Raw genomic sequence first — 21,628 nt, 5'->3', positions numbered from 1 at the left:
GCATGGACCTGATCTCACCATATAAGTTCATGACGACGCCATATATGGCCTTTATCTGGCCACAAAGGGTCGGGAGGATACCACATATCCCCCCGATCTAGCCATATAAGGGCCCGTTAACCATTGAGATATGGATTATATGTTGCATGATATAGCCAAATTTGATCCATATAAGGGCAACATTTGCACATATATGACCTTTCTGGCCTAATTTTTTATTTGATTTGCGCAAATAAGGTTTTATATGCTGTGTTTTATATTTGTATCTGGCAGCATATATTCCATATCTGGAGCAGATATGGAATTTCCGTAAGGCTATAAACACCCTGAGGTATTGTGTAAAACCATTTCAAGATTGAGGCAAAATTGAAGTTTTATTTTTATTTGGTGGGAATGGGAATATAATTTGGTATAAAAGTTTAACACTGAATGGATGTTATTTCTTCTGCAAAATTGGAAGCCGGCAACTTGTCCTAGTCGTCTCGCTTTGCCCTAGTCTCAGTGTTGAAGGTGGCGAACACTGAAAAAGCATTCGAGTGGCGCAAAAACCTCTTTCTTAGTGTCCATTCCTGTCCACCTGATTTTACATTCGGTGCTATACACGCCATACTTTTATTCTACAGTTTCCTCACCCGCCTGGGATCCCGCGAGAGGACCGCGTGACTCATGTAGGCGTCGCCCTTGGTTGCTTTCGAAATGGCTGCCAGCATTCGGAACGTGGTAGATTTTCCCGCTCCATTGGCGCCAAGGAGACCAACGCACTCGCGCGGGCGTACAGCCAGGCTTACGCCGCGGACGGCATGAACTTGGCCATACCTGCGAAAGAGCAGGGTCCTCTTGACAGCGTCGCCGCCATAGAAAAGAACGCAGAGGGCACCGAGAATTTTTCCTTTGAGTCGAGATCGATACGAATCAATCACAAAAAAAGAAAGGAGAGGAACATAAACCCAGTACTTTTTGTGTACGTCGTCCACGACCACGGCGTTTCGTGCCTCGTTAAGGCCGGACCTCAACTCTCGTAGAACGAGCTCCCTTTCAGCACACACGTCGGGATCAAGATCGGCCTCCTCGTCGGCGTCGTGAGCATCGTAGCGCCTGTACTGGTGGGAAAAATGTGATAGTGTGTAATGGTATATTAAAGGACCATCTTTCCATTAATGGCTCTACATTTTTCTGCACCGCCACTATGCGGTGGCACCGGCAATGATAATTAGAGTAAAAATAAAGTGCTCAAACGTTTTTTTTTTCTGAGGTTTCGAATGACGAAAGTCACACTAGATGGGTGGTATTTTATTGCTTTAAAGGAAATGAGTAAAATGAGGCTCTTAAAACTACTTTTTTACACAGATTACCGCACCTAAGTGAGACTTTCCCAGGATAGATTATTAAGAAATGAAGACGTTACAGAGAGGGATTCATCGCTGACTACGCTGCACCGAAAGCGATGGAAACTCGAAAGTGCCAATGCCTTGTATTGGAGCGAGTTTAAGGCATCACACACACACACACACACACACACACACACACACACACACACACACACACACACACACACACACACACACACACACACACACACACACACACACACACACACACACACACACACACACACACACACACACACACACACACACACACACACACACACACACACACACACACACACACACACACACACACACACACACACACACACACACACACACACACACACACACACACACACACACACACACACACACACACACACACACACACACACACACAAACACACACACACACACACACACACACACACACACACACACACACACACACACACACACACACACAAACATATACATGGATGGGGAACTCATTACCAAATGGGCGCCAAATCATTTACCGTGCTGAATCATCCCGGCGCCTTCTAGCCAGTTGAGCATTATAGCGCATGCACCACAAATTTGAGGCACCATCTGTGCGCAACTAGGTCACTAGTGACACAGCGCGAGAGGTTGGGTGTTGGGGCCGCCTCCTGTATATCCAAAATTTCAAAACATAATTCAGATAGTGCCCAATTAGTTGTATTGTGGTGCCTTATTGGATCTGGCTTTTAAAATAGTATGTATTTTAAAAGGGACTAGTATACGAACATAAGCTGGACTGTGTTATTTGCAACGCCCTCTTTCGTTTTGTATTGTACACTCAGTTAATGGCGGCAGTAGTTTCCAAAACGCGGCGCAGGAAACTGGTGTTTTATGAACGGGTAGAGATGCTATGACAAAGAACCTCGTCAAAGTAATCTGTTATGTTTGTTCCAGTGTGGTATCAAATCTCATTCCACGCCATACATTTAATACCATTTCTTTTCAAGGGAAGGCTTTGCTAGCCTCATTGATGTCTCATTGATGTCCGCCAAAGTGCAGCCGAGACGAAAGACGAGGTCAAGAAACCACTAGAAACTATGAAAAGGGGGAAATCGGCTGGAAAGGATCAGGTAACTACAGATTTGCTGAAGGACGGGGGGATATCGTGCTAGAAAAACTGGCCACCTTGTATACGCAGTACCTGGTGTCATGGACTGTACCGGAACCATGGAAGAATGCAAAAATTATCCTCATTCATATGAAAGGGGACTCTAAGGACCATAAACATTATAGACCAATCACCTTACTGTCTGTTACTTATCAGGTATTTACTGAGGTGATTGCACATAGAATCAGCACAACCTTAGACTGCAATCAAGCAAAGGATCAAGCAGGGTTTCGGAAACGGTACTCTACTATCGATCATATCCATACTATCAATCAGGTGATAGAAAAATGCTCGGAATATAACCAGCCCTTATACATAGCATTCATTGATTACGAAAAAGCATTTGACTCAGTTGAAACCTCGGCGGTGATGCAGGCATTGTGAAATCAGGGGGCAGACGAGCCGTACGTGAAAGTGCTGGAAGATATATACAGTGGCTGCACAGCAACCATAGTTCTGCATGAAGAAAGTAACAAAATTTCCATAAAAAAAGGTGTTAGGCAAGGAGACACGATCTCCCCAGTACTATTCACAGCTTGCTTAGAGGAAGTATTGAGAGACTTGGAATGGGAGCAGTTAGGGATAAGGGTAGATGGAGAATACCTCAGTAATCTGCCATTTTCTGATGACATTGCCTTGCTAAGCAAATTGGGGGATGAACTGCAAATATTGATTGATGACCTAGACAGGAAAAGTAGAAAGGTAGGCTTGAAAATCAATATGCAGAAGACCAAGGTAATGTTGAACAGCCTCAAGAGGGAACAGCAGTTTACATTAGGTAGCGAAGTACTGGAAGTAGTAGGAAATATGTCTGCTTAGGACAGGTAGTAACCGCAGATCCGGACCATGAAAAGGAAATAACAAGAAGAATAAGATTGGGATGGAGCGCATTTGGCAAGCACTCGCAGATTATGACTAGCAGCTTACCGGTATCGCTCAAGAGGAAAGTATACAACCGTTGCATCTTGCCTGTACTTACCTATGGGGCTGAAACGTGCAGGATAACCAAGAGAGTTCTACTTAAGTTGAGGACAACCCAGAGGGCTATGGAACGAAAAATGGTAGGGGTAACGTTAAGAGATAGAAAGCGTGCAGAGTGGGTCAGAGAAATAACTCAAGTTACCGGAATTCTAGTGGAAATTAAGAAGAAATGGACATGGGCAGAACATGTAGTGCGAAGAGAGGATAACCGATTGTCGTTTAGGAAAACAAACTGGATTCCAAGGGAAGGAAAGCGTAGCAGGGGGCGGCAGAAAGTTAGGTGGGCGGATGAGATTAAGAAGTTCGCAGGGGTCAAGTGGATGCAGCTAGCACAGAACCGGGTTACGTGGAGAAATATGGGAGAGGCCTTCGCCCTGCAGTGGGTATAATCAGGCTGCTGCTGCTGCTGCTGCTGCTGCTGCTGCTGCTGCTGCTGCTGCTGCTGCTGCTGCTGCTGCTGCTGCTGCTGCTGCTGCTGCTGCTGCTGCTGCTGCTGCTGCTGCTGCTGCTGCTGCTGCTGCTGCTGCTGCTGCTGCTGCTGCTGCTGCTGCTGCTGCTGCTGCTGCTGCTGCTGCTGCTGCTGCTGCTGCTGCTGCTGCTGCTGCTGCTGCTGCTGCTGCTGCTGCTGCTGCTGCTGCTGCTGCTGCTGCTGCTGCTGCTGCTGCTGCTGCTGCTGCTGCTGCTGCTGCTGCTGCTGCTGCTGCTGCTGCTGCTGCTGCTGCTGCTGCTGCTGCTGCTGCTGCTGCTGCTGCTGCTGCTGCTGCTGCTGCTGCTGCTGCTGCTGCTGCTGCTGCTGCTGCTGCTGCTGCTGCTGCTGCTGCTGCTGCTGCTGCTGCTGCTGCTGCTGCTGCTGCTGCTGCTGCTGCTGCTGCTGCTGCTGCTGCTGCTGCTGCTGCTGCTGCTGCTGCTGCTGCTGCTGCTGCTGCTGCTGCTGCTGCTGCTGCTGCTGCTGCTGCTGCTGATGATGATGCTGATGATGATGATGATGATGATGATGATGATGATGATGATGACGATGATGAAAGTGCAGCTTCATAGCTGCAAAAGGAAGCCTTTACAACCTTCCAATACAGGCTGGTCGATATCACAAAAATGAGAAGTTTTACATGCAATACTCTTAATTGTAAAACTACATCTTAATTATAAATACATTGATAAACTTAGCTACAGATAGAGCTTTCAAAGCAACAATTATCTGTTGAATATAATGTGTAAAATACCCTTGTCTGACATTGAGGTTAGCATGGCTAACGACCATTCGGAATTTTCACATGCTATGCGAGTGTAATGCATTATCATATCATACAGAACAGTGTAATAATTTTCTACAGCCAATGAACGAATTCCATTTGGATTTAAATGAAAATCTGCGCCAAATTCGCGATATGGCATTTCAAAAATTGCTCTATCCAAAAAGTCTATGAACACATGTTCAGCTGTCATCGGCTTTTTACACAATATGCATGTCGCACCCCTAGGCACAAAGGTTTCTTTTTCCGCCATACATGCTTGCACGTGCAAAATAACCACATGCAAATTAGAAGAACACTTTCACAACAAGGTGTACAGGTATTTTTTAAATACCTTTAAATACATACTGGCCCAGCCCCGAAGAATATAATGATCGGTACATAGTAACAGGCAAGAATATTTAATTAAGATCATTGTACAGCCTTTCTGTGATGGCATTATTTAAATAATCCATTGAAATTTGGGTACATATGAACCGTGTTGCTCGAACTATTCCACGAAAATAATCACGCGTTCCACCAGTGACAAGCAGTTGACGCTACAAACATTGCCAAAACTCTCGCCAAGAGTAACTTACAAACGGTGCGGAGAAAAGGATCCTTTACATCTCGTAAGAATAAGAAACGGTTTTATCAACTTGACGCAAAATGAAATGTGAAAAACACAATCCACCATCGCTTACTCGTCGAAAAAGTTTCGTTCGATTTTCTTTCTCATAGCTTGTATTCCAATGAAACTGAAACAAAAACCCTGTGTATCTTTCATATACTTACCCTTGAACAGTACAAAACGTGCATCACATGGCAGACTTTGTTCACGAAAAAACAAATTGCATGCGGTCGCGCCAGCGAACATGGACAATTGTTTTGCCCCCAGTTTTCAAAAGTATTTCGGTTATCATTTGTCTGCTGTCGCCAGTATGGGTCACTGTCCCTGTAGTTCTCAAATGAGACTCAGCGATACTTTGTTGCAGACAATAATTGCCTAATATTATCGAATTTTCGAGGCTTTGCTTCCATTTCCCCGGGCCAAAACCCCAAAAATTTATGCCAATTGACAGCAATCCCAATAAGCTTGCAAAAATTGTTGTCCATATTAACAGCCTGAGTAACGGTTTCCTTATATATATCGTGTATATCGATATATCGTCAGCATATGCTACAAATCGTACTTTACATGACTGCAGTGCACAACAAAAAAATAAATTATTTGTGAGAACACGACTGCTAAAAGATTCGATATATATACCGACGAGCATTGGCGACAGTGGACACCCCTCTCGCTCTGATCGTTGAACCAGCATCCTCTCACTTAATATTTTATTCACCATTAATTGAGTATTGCACATTTGGTACGCCATGCGTAAGCCCTCAATCAGGAGTGTCCCGACGTTTATTTGCTTATCGCAAATAACGCTTCATGTAACAATTCATATGAGACCTAAGCAATGCTTTTTTTAGATTAATCTGAAGAATGGCTACGACAGCATTCCTACAATCACAGCACTCCAGAATACTCCTGGCTATTATTAGTAACAATTGATGACCTTTTATGCCGCATGTCTAATGGCGGTCCACAATATATTTTAATTATGTTTTGCAACCACACACCAAGGATTTTCAATAATACCTTATAATCTACATTTGTCAAACTAATTAGGCGGTGACCCGAACTCTGTTTCGGTTTTACGCTATCATCAGTCTTCGATATCAATCTTGGTGCGAACCTGAGAATGAATGGAGGGCAAATTGCAATCGCATACTTCTGTAAAACCTGATAATATTGGTTCTAATTTATGCCTAAACATAACGTAAAGCGATGTAGTAAGGCCGTCAGGGTCGGGCGACTTTCCATTGTTCAACTCGTCAATAGCCTTGGTGGCTTCGCTTGCCAAGCGCCACTTAAACTAAGCGGTGATCACTAAAGGACACGGGAGTCACGTCATAATCACAACAAAGACACAGTAGTTCCAATAAAACATAAACTCGTTCTAAACTGGCATGACAACTCCTTTTAAAATGAGTATACTGAGACGTTTCAGATTCAGTCCAATTGGCAATATTTCCTAAAGGCCTCCCTTCGTCGAAGGAGGGTCGTTTTGCCCTAATCAGGGCTATTGTTGCCATTTTTATACATTTACCAATAATTTATACCTGTTTCGAGGGCCGCAGCCTCCTTGCTGAATTGCACCGAACAATCCAGTAGGCCGCAATGCCGGTGCGAATTCCGGCCATAAACGACCATTTGAACTTTGTCAGGAACAACATTTCGATATCACTGCAACATAGTACTAATGAAATATTCATTCAAGGTCACTTCGGCGAAACGCACAACAGCTTTAGCGCCGCACGCATCAGCATGTGTAACATTTTTAATCTTTCAGTACAAGCACGACAGGACGTATCGCCGGTAGCGCCATTTCAACCTGGATCCCGGTCTCAAAAGCACTACTTGCGTTCTTGCTGGGAATAAACCACGTCATGTAAGCAGTGATGAAAAGTGGTTTGAGGCTATCAGGTCACTGAAAGCACCATTCTGGATTAGAAAACGCTAAATGTCATGTTGTGTTTCAGCTTCAGCTGTCGTCTAATGACTGTCAAGTGCACTCTCTAGGAGAACAGTTTGCACCTGAAATTAGGTTGGAAATCGTAGTGTTTCAGCTGCAACTACTAGATAAGGCCGGGCTTTACGGGATTCTAGAAACCTGAAAGATCTGAAGGATCTCTTTATTGTGCGACAATGTTGTTACTAAGTCAAAACAAGAAAATCAGTCGCCTTGCAGTCTCTATGGGGCTTGTGTGAACAAGTGCATGATTTCCCAGAATTACATTTGTGTTTCTCATTCTCCTCATTAAACGATACCTAAAGATATAATATTTCTTCAGATGCTTATGGTATTCAGAAGAATAACTATAAAAAGTGGTTTTACAAACGATACTTGTCAAATAATATTAAATATGTGATTCATTTCAAGTAAGTAAGCAATACCCTTCTCAAGGATTCTTCGCGCAAGAGGAATGCGCTGACTACTGTCTTGGTCGAAATGGTAGGGCAGAATATAAAATTGTGTTACTCTGACAAATTTTACGGGCCCAACAGAGAAGACTTAAACCAGGTGACGTTTTTCCCCTTCTCAGATAATTCCACGTTAAGATATTAGAGCGCCGGAACGGTTGGCAATCCACATTAGCAAAGTAAAAAAGGCAAGAGTTATGTATGTTACCTACGTACATGAGAGAATCGGAAGTCCGGCAACTGCGCCAGACGCCATTTTGTCCTCGGGCGTGCATCTCGCCAGACGACAAGGGCGAAGAAAAGCGCTCCTTCCGCGGCCATGACGAGAATTTCCAGGGCAACGCCAGCTTGGTGGAAGCTGAAGGGATTCAGCGTCTTCAGACCGACTGTTGCGTTGCTCGTGTAGTCTGCGTGAGTCAAATCAAAGGCTGTCAGTAACCCTTTGGGGGACATCACCTACCATTGTGCATGTGACGTTTTAAGCTTTTTTCGAGAGCCTAGCAAACTTTTTCACTCTCATTGATTCCAGTGATACATTATGATTGAAATTAGATTTTTAGGGCACCACAAAAAAACAAAACAAGAAGGACCTCACAATGTTCTCCATCGCGCCCAGTTGGCACAGTCAACGTTCCTTTTTTGTGAGGCAGTGCAGTATGGCAGGAATGAATAGTATTGTGAAAAAATCTGAGTAGCAATGAGACGCCGATCACAATCAGTATAAAGATTCGTTCATTAATCCACTTTATTTGATGGATAAACTTCGGTATTCGCGTGCTCATTTGTGCATTTCATGCCTCGTATTTAGCAATTATGATAGGGGTGATCCATTGACTTTTCTCTCGCGTTCCTGGTATACATTGTGAGTGTCCATTATGTGAGCGGCAGGCGGGTTTATTTACACGAAAATGTAGCCCACATTTTTAACCTGCAAAAGTCTTCTACACCGTTATCGGTGTGAAAGAGGCTGTAATTGCCAAAAATGTTTCACTATTTTTATTATTAATATTTCGATACCCGCAGGAATAACAGAGTGAAGTGTTGAAGCTAGTGCACGTTTCCCACTACAGAAAAAGAAAACACAACAAGCCTCTGAAACGGCGATCTTAGAGAAATAATTGTTTGCATGAAATAAAAAAAAATAACCTAAGAGATTTTCAACGGCAGTATAAAGGTTAGTGCTGTCGCGATTGAAGACTATGGAGGAGGAAACATGGTTGCATGCAACGGTCTATCGCGGTTAACTAATAATAGCAGAAATTATTGTCTCAAGAAGGCTCATAAAATTCGACTATATGTTCAATGCTTGAGGAGATGCAGGAAAGGTAAAACGTTCCTAAACCGATTATTATCATTATAGCCGAACAAGAAGCTAGTGTTGTGTCTTAACGTATTTCTTGAACTATGCGGCCAGAACTCTCCGAATCGATGCCGAAGCCCCTGCGTCCGCTCACGTTCGCAGCAGAAATGAATGGCGCCCGGGAACCGGTTATTGGAGTTCAGTGCCAGACAGAAAATGTCGATCTGATACAGGGCCCCGTGGCGGGTGCGTGCGTAGCGCTCGCACTGCTCGTTCTCGGCATCCAGCTGCAGCAACTTCACCAGCGCCCAGGGAAAGGCGAACGCGGGCAGCGGGGACAGCGAAGCTGGCGCCCACCGCGGAGCCGCCGCGCCTCGGGAGACGTCCACCGCAGTCACTACCATATACACGAACATAGGTGCCGCGCCTGCGTAGTGGGCCAAGCTCTGTTTTTGACGAAGCCAACCAGGAGAACTAACGCTCAGCCTCTATTATGTATAATAGTGCTCCTCCAATATCATCGACAGAATGGACAATGCGGTTTGTTATTTAGAACAAACTACTGGGAGTCAACAGGAGTTCGCAATTTTTGATCATTAAGAAAATCTCCGTAGTCGGTCGGAGGACTAAGAGCCGATTGGACCGGAGTTTTTTTGTTGTTTATATACTTTACGCATGGGTCAACATAATTATCGCGCATGCAACATACGTTATGCTCCTTATAGCAGTGCTACCTGAATATAACTCCTGCCTGGACGACCTGTGACCTAGCTGCATTCGAAGGTATACAGCGAAAGGGGAGAAGTGCGCAACCGGATGGCGGCTGCTACTGATAGAACCAGTGAAAGGGGCGGGCGAAGGCTAAGAAAAATGCAAGATGAAGCTAATTCTACAGCGGGATGCAGGGCTACGTGGCTAATCCAAAAGCTGTAGCATTTTTCTCTGATTTTCGGGGTAAGCCTAGATTTTTTCCTTTTTTTTTTAACAGAAAACTTTATGTGGCTAATAGGCTGTGGAATCCGGCTTTGTCTTGAATAAGTTCTACCGAAACTGACGTGACATGATCAGGTAATCAGTGGCTTAATGGGGCAAAAAAGAAGATTCTGTTAACTTGGCTAAAGTAGAAATTGAAAGAGTGCCTCTAGAGTGTTAAGCAGGACTATTGCCAATCGGACACGGAGACTTTTGTCCAAGCTGAACGCTTTTGGGCCAAGTCAATACGGGAAGAAACTACCTATTGTGATAGCAAAAAACGAAAATGAAAAACAAAGGAAAATATAACAAGGCCTGCCTTTTTCTGCAGAGAACGTAATGAGTCCTAAGTGGCCTCCATATTTTTGTGTGCGGTGTGGATAATTCTCACTGGGTGACTTTTGGCTTCAAAGCGAAGTTATGCAAGGGGAGCACAATGCAGAGTTATATTATGCGTGTCGTTTAAATTGATGAATCAACGCTCAGGATGGATTAAACAAGGTCTCAAAGCCGCATAAAACACATTACGAAAAGTTTTACGCCACAGATCATTATGCATTTTGACATAGTTAGGTTGAACTTAAGATGCAGCAATGGGAACTGAAAACGTTTGTGGAGTTCTTGCTGTGAAAAGAGGATCTGGGAAACTCAAGATAAGAAGCATTTACAGAAAATCACTGCGTATTTAATCTTGCTATTCCTGTCAACAAATCCTCACCTCCGAAAAAGAAAAACAGGGCGGTTAATGTGAAGGCGGCCGCTGGACTTTTGGTGAACGAGGCGACGAGGTAGGCAGTGCAGATCCCCACCACCGAGAAGGCCAGAATCACTGTGAAAATGGCTGCTGGAAAGCGTTTTGCAAGCATTCATTGTTCTTCTTGCCTCCATACTAAACTCATCGCTTAAATTAGGCAGATACTACACCGTACAGCTGCACTTAAGACAAAACCGGTTTTCAAGCGGTTCAAATAGTTAAAATATATGTCACTGTTCTCCTTTGATGATTAAGCTTTAAGCTAATATATGTACCTAATAAGGGCGATTACAGAGTAGCGCAATTGCAGCATTTTTTTCTCGCTAAGGATTTCACTCTGCCTAAAAGAGTTGTGCGTCTTTCATCTTTTCTTCACTAGTGAGCTCCTGACCCGTATCTTGTGGCGGTCGACGTTGCTGGGCGCCCATTGGTCGTCAGGTTTTGTGACGTTACGCGGCAACATGTCATGACCGAAGCACCATGAGCTGACAAGCTGGACAGCTATATTTAGATTAGTATCGAACATGCCGTAGGCTTTGCTGCTGCGTAGCTCTGTATACGTCTGTATACTTCTGCAACTTGGGCAGTACACGTCGCATGGTACATAGTCCAAGGTGAGCTGAAGTGGGGCAAAACTGCGGATAAGCGAGCTAATGCTAGGTGACTAGCGATTACAGCACCACAGCGAACTACCCGGGCTTATAGATTTCGTTTCAGCGCCAACTACTCCACGAACCAAAAGCTCGGGCCTATGTCACGTAACTGAGAAGGCGGAAGTTGTGTGACGCCTTCAAAAAAAGTTAAATGTTTTTTTTTTTTTTTCAGATGCAAAAAATGTGAATTACACGTCAGAAACCGCCGAAAACTTGGAGGAAGAAGATGGCTGCACAGTGAAAAAGCTCTTATCTAGGGTTGTGGGTGAGCCTCATTTCACGAACATAGTCAACGTGGTCTTTGTCTGGGAAGAGCTATCATCATTGGAGGGTTTAAATACGCTGTTGGTTCCGTACAAGAGAAGCTAGGGAGGGGAGAAGGAGAAAGAGGAGAAAAAGCAAGGCAAAGAGCTAGAGAAGTTTCCTTGATATGAATTTCTGACCCTTGAACCGGTGACCCCGAGGTGTGAAAAAAATAGCGGAAGCAGCCTGAAAAATCTACAATTCGAGGTAGATGATGAGTCAGCACCTAAAGCAGGTTCGATCCTAGAATGCGTTTCTTGAAATGAACCAGGCATTCTGAAGGCTCCTGAGCAGCAATACAGCTGCAGGAGAATAGCTATGAAGAGCTTTTAAGAAAGAGAAGTTTAAAAACCGTATATAAACAAATTATAGTAAAGTATATTTGCCAACAGTGACATATCAGAAGAACAGAATACTCAAGGACAGCCAAACCAAAAATTGATAAGAAGGAAGCTTTTTTAGAAACAACGTGCCGCTTATTTTATTGCGGGCGGAGTGGAGGGGGGGGGGGGGGTTAGTTTTTCTTGCTAATATCAACTTTTATTCTTTTTGAGGTCCGGGATCACGGGCTCCATGCTTAGAACCTCATACCCTTGGAAACTTTCTTTCCCTTCTAATTGCTCTGCTTTTCACCACCCCCTCCCTCCTTGTCCGTTCCCTCTTCCTGGCTTTTCTCAACAACAAAAGCGTATTTAAATCCCGCCAATGATGATCGCAATGTCCAGATGAAAACAAGTGTCCGTTAAAAACACTGGCCCAGCTTGCGAACTGAGGCTACCCTTGAACCCTTAACCCTTGTTGTTGTTGCGACTACACAAAGAAGGGAAAGACAATGCACGGGCATGCTACTGCAGCTGAGCCACATCTGCTGCCATGTGCGGACAGGGGAGAAATTAAAGAGAGAAAGAAAAATAGGAGGGAGAGAGAAAGACACGTGTCGCAAATACCATTGTGCGCCTCCAAAACGGCGGTGGGTGCAATCATGGCTCCAAACAAGTACTACCAGCGGTGGCAGGCGAGCCCCCCCCCCCCCCCCCAATCGTAGCCCTGTAGGGCCAACAGCAGCTACCACCCAGCCCCACTCAACCCTTGTTAAGTGCTCTTTCATGCCAGAAAAACTTAGTGCTCTTTCATGCCAGAAAAACTTGGACACATAAAGCCACGCGAGGTGGTGCAGTGGTAAGACGCCCGATTACTGTACCGGAGTACCAGGGTTCGAAATCGACCTCAGCGGCTGCGTTTCGATGGAGGCGAAACGAAGAGGCGTCCGTGTGCTGTGCGATGTCAGCGCACGATAAAGATCCCCTGGTGGTCGAAAATACTCCATAGCCCTCCACTACGCCTCCTCTTTCTCTCTTTACACTTTCACTCCCACCTTCCTCCCTTCTCTTAGACGCGGTTGAGGTGTCCACAAAAAAACAAGTGAGGCAGTTACCGCGCCTTTTCCTTCCTATAAATAAATCAGTTTCTTTTTGGACACAGAAATACGTGTGAAGAAAAGGACGCGCGGCGAGTAATTATTACTCTCCCGCTGCACTGAATCTAAGCCTTTATATTTTTATAATACAAAGGGCATTCATTTTATTGAAACTGCTGAGCCTGAAGAAACAAGACCAACGAAGCGTCTAAAAGCATTCCATCGTGTTATACGATTTTCCGTGAGGCAACAGAGAGTGCCGTAATCGTGGCTTGAGATTAATTTCGACCATCTAAGGTTCTTTACTCACCCCATCTCACTCTTCACCTACGCCCAGCATTTTGATCCCACCCGCATCCTCGTGCTTAGTTCCTGAGTGCCATAGCAACTCAGGCTCTATGCCGCGAAATATAGAGTACAGCGCTTTGTAATTACGTAGTTGCTAAAAGCTTTCTTTTGTCGTCTTGATTATAATTCGCCCCGCCGGGGTGGCGCAGTCGTTACGGCGCTCGACTACTGTGCCCAAGGAAGCGGGATCGAATCCCGGCCTCAGCGGCTGCGTTTCAATGGAGGCGAGACGGAGTGGCGTTCGTGTGCTGTGCGATGTCAGTGCACGTTGGTTGGTTGGTTGGTTCATAGGAAGGGAAAGGCGCAGTATCTGTCACACTTGCTCTGTGGACACCTGAACCGCGCCGTAAGGGAAAGGATGAAGGTGGGAGTGAAAGTGGATAGAGAGAAAGGGGGCCGTAGTGGAGGGCTACGGAGTAATATCGACCACCTGGGGATCTCTAACGTGCGCTGACATCGCACAGCACACGGACGCCACTTCGTTTCGCCTCCATCGAAACGCAGCCGCCGAGGCCGGGATTCGATCCCGGGAACTCCGGCACAGTAGTCGGGCGTCTTACCACTGCACCACCCCGGCGGGGCAAACAGTGCACGTTAAAGAACCCCAGGTGGTCGAAATTTCCGGAGTCCTCCAGTACGGCGTCTCTCATAGCCTGAGTCGCTTTGGGACGTTAAACCCCACAAATCAAACCAATTATATTTCCTGTAAGGGTGCGTTGAAGCTCAGGTCGCTGTTCGGGTCGACCGTTTAACTAGCGCGTCAGTCTCTTGCGTCTTCGTCTTTTGTCTGCCGTCTTCTTTTTCTGGAACGCGCCTTTCGACATACGCTCGTCGTCTTTGTCATCGTCGACAATCACCGAGCGGTGCTGTGACACTACATTCCCAAAATACATACAGGTTGTCTCGCTCATGAGTCGTCAGCACCAGGTCGCCACCACCACAAATCATATAGAGAAAAGCGCAGTTACAGGAGTCGTGCATGTGAATTCCTATCAAATTTGTGACGCAATCGTACGGTGTCCAGCGATCGTGGTGGTGTCATACCCTTTTGCTTCCAACTTAGCACCCACTTTTCAGTCTATAGTTGTTGACTACATCTGCGATACGGATACGAACCGATCCCGTATGCGCCGCTTGTAAGTGTACGTGTCCACTAAGAATGCGGATACTGCATCTTCCTTTTCCAAAAAAACAACTACCCTCTCTTACAGCGTGGCTCAGGTGAACACAGAGTAAGTGGTGGATACTGTGCATTTGTTACCCTGTAAACCAGTTTATAAAATACCCCAACCGCCAGCGGCTGCTTTTCGATGGAGATACAACGGAGAGGCGTCTGTTTTTTGTGCGATGTCGCCGACAGGACGCAACTAGCGGCCATCTGGCGCGGCCAGCAATCAAACTGAACCTCTTAAAGCCGATGAAATAAATGTTTTCCCATCCATCAATTGTGCGATGTCAGTGCACGTTAAAGATTCACAGGTGATCGAAATTGCTTAACTCACAAATTGCTCCTTTCCCTTACGGCGCGATTTAAGCGTTGGCTAAGAAAGTGTTGCAAATGCGGTGGCGTTCCTTTCATGTAAACTAATATACATTGTTTTATATACAAAAGCAGTCGCGGAATGGAAACTTTGTATTAAAGGCGCTTTGCGTCTACATTTAAACCGGAGCTTTGAGGGCTGATCTGCTTAGCCTTATACGTTGAAGAAAGAAAACACCTAAATAAGACTTTTGAAGTCTAGTGTTTTAAATTAAATTAAATTGGTTCACAGGAAGGGAAAGGCGCAGTAACTGTCACACTTGCTCTGTGGACACCCGAACCGCGCCGTAAGGGAAGGGAGGAAGGTGGGAATGAAAGTGGAAAGAGAGAAAGAGGAGCCGTAGTGGAGGGCTACGGAGTAATTTCGACCACCTGGGGATCTTTAACGTGCGCTGACATCGCACAGCACACGACGCCTCTTCGTTTCGCCTCCATCGAAACGCAGCCGCCGAGGTCGGCTGCGTTTCGATGGAGGCGAAACGAAGAGGCGTCGTGTGCTGTGCGATGTCAGCGCACGTTAAAGATCCCCAGGTGGTCGAAATTACTCCGTAGCCCTCCACTACGGCTCCTCTTTCTCTCTTTCCACTTTCATTCCCACCTTCCTCCCTTCCCTTACGGCGCGGTTCGGGTGTCCACAGAGCAAGTGTGACAGTTACTGCGCCTTTCCCTTCCTGTGAACCAATTTAATTTAATTTAAAACACTAGACTTCAAAAGTCTTATTTAGGTGTTTTCTTTCTTCAACGTATAAGGCTAAGCAGACCAGCCCTCAAAGCTCCGGTTTAAATGTAGACGCAAAGCGCCTTTAATACAAAGTTTCCATTCCGGTTGTTTTAGGTTTGAGAGTTGTTTCTTTTTTTTCTATTACAAGTGAATGTTAAATGCGCGTCACCACCGATTGGATATATCGCTCTTTCAGGAGGATTACCGATTCCTCTCGCCATGCGGAACAAAGAAATCTATTACCAATGCCTGCATGCTCATTCGGATTGCTTGCACCACATTACATGTTGACAGAGAAGTAGGATCGGATCAAGTTGGACACAAAGTTGGATGGGGCGAAATAGCGCATACCGTTCGTTTCGGCTGCGAGGTTGTACTCGGTATTGAGTATCGCCCCGACGAGACTCCAGGCTAGCGCGTAGACCGTGAGGTCAAAAGCCAAGTTTGCTGCCCACATTAGCGCAGGAGATACGCCGGCCATCAGTTGGAGGGTAAGCACACCGCTAGCGCGTTCTGTGCACGGTTGCAGCGCCAGCGGAGCGATGGACATGGCCGTAGCCAGGGGCACGAACACAGCTCGCACGAACATGGGCAGCACGACTGCAAGTGCATCCCGCCGAGCAGCCTTTGAAAAGTCAAGCCAGGGCCCCACGATGCTCTGGACATAGAGACGAGGGAAATCGTTTAGAAATAAGTGAGTATGGTATGCACTCAATGTGTAATACTTGGTTGTGGCAGACAAGCAGTGAGAATAGCTTGTGGACACAGAGCCATATCGGCCCAATCCTAGGAGTCTGTTGGAAACGTTTGATATTTAAAAAGACCAGTACAAAGCCAAAACACACCAATATTGAGTCGATGGTTATTGCGGCTTTGGCAGTGAAACGCTTTACGTGCACGTTTCGACTTTGCCGCAGAAATTAGGCTCACGCTCGTATATCTATAGAGTCGACAACGAGAAAGATTTGAAAGCGTGCTTTTTCCCTCTAAAATTCAGGTGATGGTTATGCGTAATATGCAAACCCTAACCACGTATTCGACTGGCGGCTTTCAAACGTTTCTTGAAAAAAATTGTTCGGCAGCGTGCAAGAGGCTGCCGAATTTTCCTCATAGTGCGCACAGCTTCGTAATGGGATGCAAATTGTTGCTTTCTACGAAACCCTTAACTTTATTCACTTTTCATCCGTCGAGGTAGACAACCTTCTGAATTACTCGTAATATTATTATTAATAATAATAAGAATAGTAATAATACATGCCTTCTGCGCGCTTGGATAGGCTGAAGGCAACTATGGATGCATATCTGTTAGCACATCGCGCTCTGCGATTTTTGCTTATGACAGGACTCCCGAGAGGTATCTTCCCTCTTTTTGCACCATTGTCACCAGTATCGAGCTCCTCTTGGGCTTTGCAACACTCACTAGTGCACTGAGGACAAATTGAAGTTTACATGATGCGGTGCTGTAGCGATCAGTGAAAAAAATGGCAGGGGTTATATATACGGGAAAGTACAGTTTTAGATTTACACATGGCGCATTTAGGAACGGTCGCATCAAAAATCGGACGTTTAGCCGAGAAGTTCGCGATAGCTTCGGTGCAACGGTGCCCTTGATCGTGGAGGATCGATGGATGGATATATAGGAGTGTCCCCTTTGAAACCGGGTGGTACCGCTGTCATGCTCATTCTCCCCCCCCCTCCCCCCATATCTTAATTATTGTTTTAGATTGGTTAACTATACCATCATTCTATGTAACGAATTTTTTCTACATTACTAACATTATGTCACTTTTATGCTTTTCAGCCACCAATCTTCCAATTGTTTTTTGCTAGCTTCCACCCGGCCACTGGTATCTCTAAACTCCAGAGCTTCAGGAAGAGCGACTGCGCCTGCATCGACTTCCGGATGGATACCATTACATTCGAGTATAATATGGTCAATTGGTTCAGTGGAGTTACCACATACTCCACATGCGTCATCTTCATTTGGTAAATTTCTTTTTGTAGCTGCGCCTTCCAAAGCACTTTGATCTAGCTTCAAAAAGTAGAGCATTGCCTCTTGAGTTATAAAGAAACCTTCGTTCCTGATCTGCCTTTGCCACGTTCGGTATAATACCACACTCTGTTTCTTTTCCATCAAATTTATCCAATTTTTACATTCTGTGTTTTTCACCTTTTCATCATCATCATCATCATCATCATCATCAGCCTGATTATACCCACTGCAGGGCGAAGGCCTCTCCCATATTTCTCCACTTAACCCGGTTCTGTGCTAGCTGCATCCACTTGACCCCTGCGAACTTCTTAATCTCATCCGCCCACCTAACTTTCTGCCGCCCCCTGCTACGCTTTCCTTCCCTTGGAATCCAGTTTGTTACCCTCAGTGACCATCGGTTATCCTCTCTTCGCACTACATGTCCTGCCCATGCCCATTTCTTCTTCTTAATTTCTACTAGAATGTCGGTAACTTGAATTATTTCTCTGACCCACTCTGCACGCTTTCTATCTCTTAATGTTATCCCTACCATTTTTCGTTCCATAGCCCTCTGGGTTGTCCTCAACTTGAGTAGAACTCTCTTGGTTAGCCTCCACGTTTCAGCCCCATAGGTGAGCACCGGCAAGATGCAACTGTGTATACTTTCCTCTTGAGCGATACCGGTAAGCTACTAGTCATAATCTGCCAGTGCTTGCCAAATGCGCTCCATCCCAATCTTATTCTTCTTGTTATTTCCTTTTCATGGTCCGGATGTGCGGTTACTACCTGTCCTAAGTAGACATATTCGCCTACTACTTCCAGTATTTCGCTACCTAATGTAAACTGCTGTTCCTTCCCGAGGCTGTTGAACATTACCTTAGTCTTCTGCATATTGATTTTCAAGCCTACCTTTCTACTTTTCCTGTCTAGGTCATCAATCATTATTTGCAGTTCATCCCCCGAGTTGCTTAGCAAGGCAATGTCATCAGCAAATCGCAGATTACTGAGGTATTCTCCATCTACCCTTATCCTTAACTGCTCCCATTCCAAGTCTCTGAATACTTCCTCTAAACAAGCTGTGAATAGTACTGGGGAGATTGTGTCTCCTTGCCTAACACCTTTCTTTATGGGAATTTTGTTACTTTCTTTATGCAGAACTATGGTTGCAGTGCAGCCACTATATATATCTTCCAGCACTTTCACGTACGGCTCGTCTACCCCCTGATTTCGCAATGCCTGCATCACCGCCGAGGTTTCAACTGAGTCAAATGCTTTTTCGTAATCAATGAATGCTATGTATGAGGGCTGGTTATATTCCGAGCATTTTTCTATCACCTGATTGATGGTATGGATATGATCGATAGTAGAGTACCGTTTCCGAAACCCTGCTTGATCCTTTGCTTGATTGCAGTCTAAGGTTGCCCTGATTCTATTAGCGATTACCTTAGTAAATACTTTATACGTAACAGACAGTAAGCTGATTGGTCTATAATTTTTAAGGTCCTTAGAGTCCCCTTTCTTGTGAATGAGGATAATGTTTGCATTCTTCCATGGTTCCGGTACCGTCGATGACACCAGGCACTGCGTATACAGGGTGGCCAGTTTTTCTAGCACGATACCCCCCCCCCCCCCCCCCGTCCTTCAGCAAATCTGTAGTTATCTGATCCTCTCCAGCTGATTTCCCCCTTTTCATAGTTTCTAGTGCTTTCTTGACCTCGTCCTTCGTCACTGGTGGAACGTCTGACTGTTTTTCCCTACCGCCAATCTCATTACGGTCCTGACTACTTGGCTACTGTAGAGATCTGTATAGAACTCCTCGGCTACTTTGACTATCTTTTCCATATTAGTGATGATGTTGCCCGCCTTGTCCCTTATCGCATACATCTGGTTTTTGCCTATGCCCAATTTCTTCTTTACCGCTTTAAGGCTTCCCCCGTTCTTCACAGCATGCTCAATTTTCTCCATGTTATACTTCCTTATATCGGCCAACTTGCACTTATTGATTAGCTTTGATATCTCGGCCAATTCGATCTGGTCTGTTGGATTGGAAGCTTTCATACTCTGGCGTTTTTTAATCAAATCTTTCGTCTCCTTAGACAGCTTACCGGTATCCTCTCTAACTATCCTACCGCCTACTTCTACCGCGCACTCAGTAATGATATCTGTGAAATTATTGTTCCTTGCCTCTAGGGTAATGTCGCCATCCTCAGTTAGAGCTGAATACCTATTCTTTAGCGAGATCTTGAACTCTTCCGCCCTCCCCCTCACCGCTAATTCGTTGATGGGTTTCTTTCTGACTAATCTGTTGCGTTCCTTCTTCAGATTTAGGCTAATTCGGGACCTCACCATCCTGTGGTCACTGCATCGCACTTTCCCGATTACCTCTACATCTTGCATAATGGCGGGGGTTGAACACATTATGAAGTCGATTTCATTTTTAGTCTCTCCGTTAGGACTCTTCCATGTCCATTTCCGGTTCTTCCGTTTGCTGAAGAAGGTATTCATGAATCGTAAGTAATTGCGCTCTGCAAATTAAACTAGTAACTCCCCCCTGCTATTCCTAGAACCAATGCCATAGTCACCTACTGCCTTGTCTCCTGCCTGTTTTTTCCCTACCTTGGCATTGAAGTCGCCCATTAGTACAGTATACTGCGTCTTTACTTTTCGCATTGCCGATTCTACATCTTCATAGAAGCTTTCAACTGCCTGGTCATCATGATGACCTTCATCCTTGTAACAGGCATACTTACTGGTTAGTTTCCTAGCTATTTTCCTCCATTTTGAGTCAACGCTCTTTAGGTGTAGGTATTTAAATACTTTAGCTGCCCATCTGTTACTATCCAATCTCCTGAGGCGTTCCTCATATAATATTTTACTCTGAGCTTCCCGTACTTGGAAAGATGTACAGCCCATATCTCCCTGTGCCGCCTAATTTGTGGTTTTGCAGTGGGCACCCAGTGCTAATCGTCCGACGGCTCTCTGATTTATTTCTGATGTCGACTCTAGCTCTGATTTTAGGCACAAAACCGCATATCCGAATGTCCGGTCACCATAACTCCTTTCTAAATATATCATCACATCACATCACCCCTCAAATGCCTCTCAAAACCTCATACCTGTTTTATCCCCACAATGCTTTATGCTTCATTATCCCGGTATTTCTTCGTCCTTTTGATTAAGCGATTGCTCATGCTTTTCAATGTATGCCAATCCTTCGCTTACCCATTCCCCGAGATATTTTTATTCTGCTACTCTGGGTATTTCATGGCCTTGTATTTCAAAACCCTGATCAGTTGCGCCATTGAAAATCATCAGACCCGCCTTAACTGCGCTAAAACGGTAGCCTAAAGCATCCCCTTCGTCTCCGTAATACTTAACTAGCGTTTGCAATTCTTCCTGACTCTCGGCTAGCAGCACAGTATCGTCTGCATACATTAAACCGGAGAGGCACTGCTCTACCGCCTTTCCTGCTAATCTATACGACAGGTTAAAATCTAGGTTACTTTCTAGTATCCTCCGTTCCAGACTTATCATATGAAGCATGAACAGCAGCGATTATGGAGGACAACCTAGTCTTATTCCTTTGCATACCTTGGCAGCTTCCCAACTTTTTATCCCTTCCTATGTGATTTCTAGTTTGTTAACCCGCTATATTTCCTGCAGGAACTCTGTTATCTCATAACCGATAACTTCTTCTTTCAATATGTTTCACAGGAGTTGCCTGTTTAGGTTGTCGTACGCATCGTTTATGTCCAGGAAGGCAAAATACAAAGGTGTATTTTTCACTCTAGATATTTCAATGGATTGGGTAAGAACGAATAGATTGTCATCTAAGCGCCTACCACTCCTAAAGCCGTTCTGAAGTTCTCCGAGTATCTTGT

General features: G+C 45.2%; 2 protein-coding genes across 2 annotated transcripts in view; both read right to left on the bottom strand.

The window, feature by feature from the left end:
* The window catches only part of LOC146200210 (phospholipid-transporting ATPase ABCA3-like), a 28,479-nt gene extending 20,391 nt beyond the window's left edge, over nucleotides 1-8,088 (bottom strand). Inside the window, exons 1-3 of the mRNA XM_084592298.1 lie at nucleotides 7,984-8,088; nucleotides 955-1,100; nucleotides 633-816 (exon numbers count right to left, since the gene is read on the bottom strand). Coding sequence (XP_084448424.1) covers nucleotides 633-816; nucleotides 955-1,100; nucleotides 7,984-8,088 — 435 coding nt within the window. The remainder of the gene's footprint in view (nucleotides 1-632; nucleotides 817-954; nucleotides 1,101-7,983) is intronic.
* Nucleotides 8,089-16,055: 7,967 nt separating this feature from the next.
* The window catches only part of LOC146200209 (uncharacterized), a 99,863-nt gene continuing 94,290 nt past the window's right edge, over nucleotides 16,056-21,628 (bottom strand). Inside the window, exon 17 of the mRNA XM_084592297.1 lies at nucleotides 16,056-16,433. Coding sequence (XP_084448423.1) covers nucleotides 16,056-16,433 — 378 coding nt within the window. The remainder of the gene's footprint in view (nucleotides 16,434-21,628) is intronic.

The sequence above is a fragment of the Amblyomma maculatum genome, chromosome 2, assembly GCF_055883805.1.
Source record: "Amblyomma maculatum isolate TAMU_Amacu chromosome 2, ASM5588380v1, whole genome shotgun sequence".
NCBI lineage: Eukaryota > Metazoa > Arthropoda > Arachnida > Ixodida > Ixodidae > Amblyomma > Amblyomma maculatum.
This window is presented reverse-complemented; position numbering and strand designations above follow the sequence as displayed.